We start from the raw sequence: 7,388 nt of genomic DNA, 5'->3' as shown, positions 1-7,388 counted from the left end.
GGTGGCCCTCCTCTGAACCCTCTCCAGGCTGGCCACATCCCTTTTGAAGTGCGGCGCCCAGTACTGGACGCAGTACTCCAACTGTGGCCTGACCAAAGTCGCATAGAGGGGGAGTATCACCTCTCTGGACCGGCTTGAGATGCACCTTTGGATGCATGACAAGGTATGGTTGGCCTTGCTGGCTGCAGTCTGGCATTGGCGGCTTATGTTCATCTTGGAGTCAATAATGACTCCGAGATCCCTTTCTCTCTCTCCCTTCAAGTGTGTCCACCTCGCCCCACATCTTAGTGTCATCAGCAAACTTAGACAGCGTGCTTTCCACCCCCTCGTCCAAGTCGCTGATGAAGATGTTAAACAGTGCAGGCCCGAGGACCGAGCCCTGGGGTACCCCACTGCTCACATCTTGCCAGGTTGAGTACAGCCTGTCCACCACTACTCTCTGGGTGCGCCCCATCAGCCAATTTTTTACCCATCCAACTGTGCAGGCATCAATGCCACAGTCACTTAATTTATTGATGAGGATGGGGTGAAAGGCCTTCTTAAAGTCTAGAAAGACTATGTCCACAGCGACACCATCATCCAAGTTACTTGGTCATAAAAGGCAATCAGGTTGGTCTGGCAGGACCTGCCTTTGGTGAACCCATGCTGATTGCCCCCTGAGCATGATCTCCCCTGCAGGCCCCCCACAGATATGCTCCTTGATGATCCTCTTCAAGAGCTTCCCGAGCACTGAGGTGAGGTTTTACAGGCCTGTAATTACTTGGGTCCTCCTTCCTCCCCTTCTTAAAAATAGGGACCACATTAGCCACATTCCAATCCCCCGGCACCTGGCCAGATGACCATGAATGCTCATACAGCCAGGCCAAAGGCTCTGCAATGACCCCTGCCAGCTCCCTCAACACCCTTGGGTGGAGGGCATCTGGACCTGCAGATTTAAAAATGTCTAGCCCTTCCAGAAGATCTCTAACTACATCTGCACTGACTGAAGGTTTGATAGAGCTCTCCCCAAGATTGTCCCTACCTCTGGTAGGTGGGATATCCTGGTCCATGTTCAGGAAAACAGAGGCAAAGAAACTGTTAAAATATCAGCTTTCTTGTCTGGCGTGGCCACCAGATTACCGTTTGTGTCATTATAGACATCCTTAGCCTGGAAGATTAGATGCTCTTGATTTGATTCTGTCCTTCCACCACTTTGACTTCAGAATAGTTACTTTTGACTTGTCATGGAGTAAACAATAGCAGAATTGGGCTATAGAATAAACATTTTGTGCCCATAAATAACATCTTTGCATCTTAGTCATTGATTGATAATAGCCATCTTGGGGATTAACTTGAACTGAAAATGACAGTTTTATGTTAGTGTTCCTTAAATTCCATTCTTGGTATAATGGAAACTTCATCCTGGGAACTGCTGTAGGAATTTGTGTGAAGTTTCATTCCAATGAATCTTAATTCTTATTGGTTGTTTCTTGCCTCGTGGGGGTGGGGGTGGGGGGTGGGAATCAAACTGCTATACTAGATCAAGTGACAGAGATGCCAGAATGTATTTTACAGGTATTTCTTTGCAGCAATCCTCCACAACTAGATTAGCTGGGTTACTAGGCTAGTTAGGACTCAGGCTGCCAACACAGCCTGTGAAGGAAGAAGGCAGGGGAGGGTGAATCAGGGATGCATAAATGAAGTGAGCTGTGGCTCACAAAAGCTTTTGCATCTCTGATTCTGTTAGTTTATAAAGTGCATCTTTGCTATGCTTTTTGCCTGACTTCAGACTAACGAAAACTTTGCAGAAGGAAGAACTCTGAATAAATGGAGGAATGAATGGGCGCTTGTATGAAAACCTCAGTAACATAAAAGGTGAATAACATGTTCTGTGCAGCAGAAATTCATTTGTGGGATTCTGCAGCAGAGAATCTTGATGAATGCTGAGGATTTAATTCACTCTCATTCTTGATACTGGCAGAAAACCAGGTTCTGCTTCAGAACTCTTTTTCTGAGGTCCAGAGCATCCTACAATAGCGGGTACTCTGTGAGGCAACTACCACAAATGTCATTCTGACTTTAACATAACCAAAAAAATCCAGCGCTTTTAAGTTGAATTAGCCAGCCTCAAGTCCAGCAAATAAAATCAACTGAATCTAAGGACAGCTAATCTGAAACTTAAGCATGGCCATGCTTTTATTGTTGTTGCTTTTTTAATTTTAGTTCCTAGAGGTATTCTTTATTTGAAAAGAAGAGCACCATCATGTACCATTTTTAGGGAGTGTAAGAATTTGTAAAGAGATGAGAAAATGAGTCAAACGGGAGAGATTCCATGGAGGCAGGATGTAGGGTAGTGATTCTCAAACAGTGCGCTGTGCCGTATTAGCAGTGTTAGGTGTGCAAAGACCTATAGCACAGATTTTGAGTAGGAATCCATTATGTCAAAAGCTGCTGACCTACAGTTGCAAAGTACTCAGACCACAATAGAATTTCTCTGTTATTTTTCTGTAGCTAAACAAAGAGTGAAAACTAAGAGTTGGCTTTTTCTGAGCAGTGTCTTGAGTCTGAAAAGGCTGAGAAAAGGTGTAGGACAGGGGTGTCTAAATTTATCTGACCCCATGGTTGGTAAGGGGCCAGTCTGCAGGCTGGATCAGGCCACAGAACCCCTTCCTTCTCTTCTACCCCATCCCCTCTCCCCACCCCTCAGCATGCCAGATCTACTGTGGGATCTGTGCTGTGCACAACGCACAAGCCAGAATCCACAATGCCACAGTACCTCCCAGGTGGTCCAAAACTGTTACATGTGGGACCCATGACTGCTGCATGTGATACTTCCAGATGCAGGGTGCGGTGTGGGTTCTGGGCTGGCTGGAGCAGGTGCTATGTGACAGGTATTCCTGGACCAGTGGGGGGTTAACATCACATTTAGTTTGGATCCCAGAGCTGCTGGGATGTGCAGCACGTGTGGTACACATTCTAGGCCCTGCCAACAAAGGGTGGGCCAGTTTATGTGGATCAACTTAGACCAAGGGCCAGCACCAAAGGCTCTGTGGGCTGTATCTTTGACACCGCTTGTACAGGGGAAGAAGAGAAACATTACCATACATGAAGATTTAATAAACAGTTCACAGAAATGTTGTTTTTTGTTTTTTTTAAGCAATACATATCTGCTATAATGTTCTGTCAGATGGTGAGCTTTTATTGATAAAATCCTGGCCTCGTCAAACTCAGATTTATATTTTGCCACTGATTTTATTGTAGCTCGGCTTTCACCATGGGTTTTTGGAGGAAAATCTCCAGGGCTGCTGGGCAAAGCTCAATTTAATTCTGTAGGACTTTTTCATAAGAAGAATGATACTTATTTGTAAACTAAATGAAAATTAATTTTTGTGGCAACTTAGTCGGTGCCTTTTTAGGCCTGGACTCAGGCTAGGCCTTTTGTGTGGTAGTCTGTTATTTTTAAGTAGAGATATGAAACTTGAAGAAATGGATCCTTTCACTATTACCATAAATTAAGGCTAGAGAGGGAGGCAGTCTTAGTTTAACTTGGCCACCACCCTTTTGAGAGATTGTGGGGAACCTTGCAATAAATGTAGACAAATATACAACCCATGAATGTCGCACATCATATACAGGCAAGGTTCCTTGGGTGAATTTGATATCTTTTATTAGACCAACCCAAATAGTTGGAGAAAAGTTATTAAGCAAGCTTTCGGGTTCAAAAACCCTTCGTCAGGCTAAGGAAGTTTCAGCAGTTGGTGTGTGCTCTTCCTGGATGGAATGAAAAGTAAACAAGCCAGGGGCACATCATATACTTCACTTCCCAAATTACTCATCCAAAAATGTTTTTGTGTACTGACAAGCGGTTTACTAAGCTTAGTTATTTATTCTTACATAATTATGTAGTTGTACTAATTTATTTAGTTTTAGACTCTTTTCTCTACAGAAGGAAATGGCTATGCATTTGAACTTTGCTGTGCCAGAACTTTATAGACTTATTTGGAGCTCTGGTGGTAGCTTGAACTTTCTGTTGCACCGCAGAGAAACAGGAAAGGAGCTGTCACAAAGAAACATTGCATGGAAGTTTTGGTATAGTACATGCTTCCAGCAACTGGAGACCAATAGGAAGATTTTTAAACTCCCTCTTTTCCCACTGACTGTTGAAACACTCATTTCATATAGATAGTGATTTGAAGATCATGCACCACATATTTAGCTGGACTTGAAGCAGGTGATAGCAATGCTAGCTGAGAGAGAGAAAATTGTCACAAGGATTTATCTGTCTAGTTGCATTTTTATATTTTAGGAAAATGGTTTGCTTGTGTGGTAGAAAGCCTGTCTTCTATGCAAATTTTTCTGAGGACAGAGGAGTTCTGTGACTGGAGCTACCTAGCAATAAGACTAAATGGGTCCTCTTTTTCTCGCTCACTCAGATACTGAGCAACCTGCAAACAAATCAACAGAAAAATGGAGACTCTCAAGTAAGGCACCTATCTTTTTGTATTCTTATGTATGTATTAAGTACACAGTTGAAGGGATTGTGTCTTTTTAACGACACTGCTAATTTATGTTTGAAGAATAGACTCACCAGTACCTTGTCCTCTAGCTAGCATGCCTTACCATTCTTTGGTGTTTCCTAGAGCTAGTCTTTTTGTGCTATGGATACCCAGAATCCTTTTCATCAATCATTTGTTTGAAAGATGATTAAAAAATTGACTATTTGGATCTAGTCCTAAAGAAATATATAGCCATGAGGGTTAGAAACTTTCTGCAAAGATGAAAACTCAGGCTTTTCATGTAATCTTATTAATTGATGTGAGGAACTTTAAAAACAAAACAAAGCAAAACAAAGTAGCCCCTTAAGACCGTAATATTGCAAGACTTGCTATAAGTCGCACGAGTTAACAATATTACAGCCATATTCCAGAGCCTTTGTTAAGGCTATAATCTGTTGTCTCTTTCAAACCTTTCAGTCGGTTGTAAGTTTTTTAGTACTTCTCCGCAGAGCTGTTTGCTGCGTGTTCGTCAGTGTGTTCTTGTGTATAGTACAAATTTCTACACTTAATGGTGTTTGTATGCAAATACACAAACAGAATGTACTGAAGAATTTCTTCAAGTATTATGGAAAACCAGAAGTAACTATCTTCCTTCTATCAACTGGTGGTGATGGTTTAATGTATTTCAATGTTCTTAAGAAAGGAACAGCTACCTCGGAAGGGTTCAGTTAAAATGTTCAGTACTCATTAATGGTGTAGCATCATTACACCCAAGAAGTTCTCAAATCTTCTTGTCTTCATGATCCAAGTAGATTGCAAAGAACACTTTGCCATACTCTTTCCTGCATTGTTGGATAGAACCTCTTGCAGCAACTTAAATGTTGTTTCCAGTTAGTTCTCCCTGAAATAATGCATTTTTTCTCTGCATACATGCTTGTCATTTTCATGCTTGATTATCCATCTTGTGCTAATGTTCTTGCTGATCTGAGTTTTTCTTTAAATTGTCCTTTTTCTACATTTTTTCGCATCTAGTAATGGAGCTATTAATTTAAATCTGTCTGGAAGAGTATATTCAGGCAGAAATACTTCAGTAGTTTCTTTAAGTTACCATATTTTCTTACATATAACATGAACATCCTTCCCTCCTGCAAACCAGCTGGGGGAAATATGGGTGCATGTTGTATGTATGAAATACTGATCCCCAAGAGTTCTGGAGATTTGGCAGTGAGCCATTGCATTTATCACTGCCACCATTCCACTACTGCTAAATCTATGGACTCCTGCAGAGCCTCCCAGTAGATTGGCATGGCACTGCGTGCTGGATTGGACTGACTTGCAGGGTCAGTCAGCAGCTGGACCCATTGCTTGGCCCTAGCCTTGGAGACACCAGGTGCTAGGTACTTACTTGTACTCCAAGGTAAGAGTGTCTTCCTACCTGAAGATTCCCAAAACAGGGTGCATGTTATATCCAGTGATGTGCTAAAAGTGAGAGAATTTTTTGTGCTATGTTGAAGGTTGTTAACATAAAAACAGTTGTAACCATCTTCTGAAGGCCAAGTCTCTGCCTTAAGTTTTTTTTTTTTTTATAATAACTGCTTGTTCTCTGCCACTTCTGGGGTGTCAAAGAATTTTTGGATTTCTCAAGTAAAGTTTCTGTCGAAGAGTTCCTGAAGACCTGGAACTGACTCAGCTGATTATTGTGGCTATGTTTCTATGATAAGCATGACATCAACATCACTTGCAGTATCATCAGGCAACAGTGTAAAATAACACTTTTCATCTATTTCAGTAGCCAGTTTCACTCAGTGGCATACTTGATTTTGAATAACTTCAGGAAATCATTTTTCTCTCTGTTCTGAGAATACCATAAATCTCTTCTACCTTGCCACTTAACAAATCTTGACAACATTAACATTTGACTTCAGATGAATTGTCTGTTTTCATTCCTTAAGTCCATGCAATCACTTGTTTCTTACCACTTCCTTCCACTTCAGGCATGTTAAATCAGATGGTCATATACTGATGTTTAATCACTAAACACTAATCACCCTTTTGCAATATTGATCAACAGCTTTCACATATAATATAAATAGGATGAGTAATGGCCACTTAGTAAACACTAAGGAGTACAAAATAAGGCAAGTTAACCAGTTTTCTGTAGAACCTTATGCCTGCCGCACCTTCCAGAAGCTTCTTGATCCTAGCAAACATAACTCCCTAGAACTTGTTCTGCTCACTCCCCTCTTTGCAGCATTGAATGATACTTCATTCCAGCCACAGCTGATACCTCTTCCAACAACTGCCCGCCCCCATTCCCCTCTTTGCATCTCAGTTTCTAAACTTCCTTAATGTGTTTCTAATAGTAATCTCATCAGTTGTATCCTCTTGAGGATACAACTCATGCCAGTCATATATAGTAATGTGTAACAAAAACATTTTGAAACATGAGATGCACAAGTTTAAAAAAAACTGGGGAAAACCCTGGTGGGTAGGTGTGTATTGTGTGGATTTAGAGTTATGACTTCTGTCTGGGGTAGGAGATGCAGTTACTGCACTGTCTTGCTATCCAGTGTGACCTTTTCTCTAATTATTTTTGTCTGACTTTTCATATCCTGTTTTCTACCAAATTAGACAAGAGAGCATACTAAAGAGCTGCTGACTTCTGCTGGTGTCTGCAAGATTAGAAGCTTTCTCTGTACCATGTCATTTGTTTAGTTTGTGTCTGTTGAGTCTCTTCTGTGACTTTGAAGAAACTTGCCTTGCTTTTATCATTTTTTATACTAAAAATAAAGTCCAGGTACCACTTAAATAACACCTCAAAACTTGAAATACATTTTGAAGAGGCTGCACGTTGGGTAAGGAAACAGGAAATCCGGTTTGGACCCCTTTGCGTTGGGCCTGGGTATATGCTCT

The 7,388-nt window shown here is 41.4% G+C and overlaps 1 protein-coding gene across 18 annotated transcripts in view; it reads left to right on the top strand.

Moving 5' to 3' along the window:
* The window catches only part of FOXN3 (forkhead box N3), a 219,176-nt gene that overhangs the window by 133,335 nt on the left and 78,453 nt on the right, over positions 1-7,388 (top strand). For 17 of the 18 annotated variants that reach the window (XR_003095167.1, XM_025209759.1, XM_025209757.1 and 14 more), the window contains one exon: positions 4,413-4,460. The exons of the other annotated variant lie outside the window; for it this stretch is intronic. Coding sequence is in view for 16 of the 17 variants with exons in the window: in XM_025209759.1 (XP_025065544.1) it covers positions 4,413-4,460 (48 nt within the window). In the remaining variant the exon portion in view is untranslated. The remainder of the gene's footprint in view (positions 1-4,412; positions 4,461-7,388) is intronic. 18 annotated transcript variants of the gene reach the window in all.

This window comes from Alligator sinensis, unplaced genomic scaffold, assembly GCF_000455745.1.
Source record: "Alligator sinensis unplaced genomic scaffold, ASM45574v1 scaffold281_1, whole genome shotgun sequence".
In the NCBI taxonomy this organism is placed as follows: Eukaryota; Metazoa; Chordata; order Crocodylia; family Alligatoridae; genus Alligator; species Alligator sinensis.
This window is presented reverse-complemented; position numbering and strand designations above follow the sequence as displayed.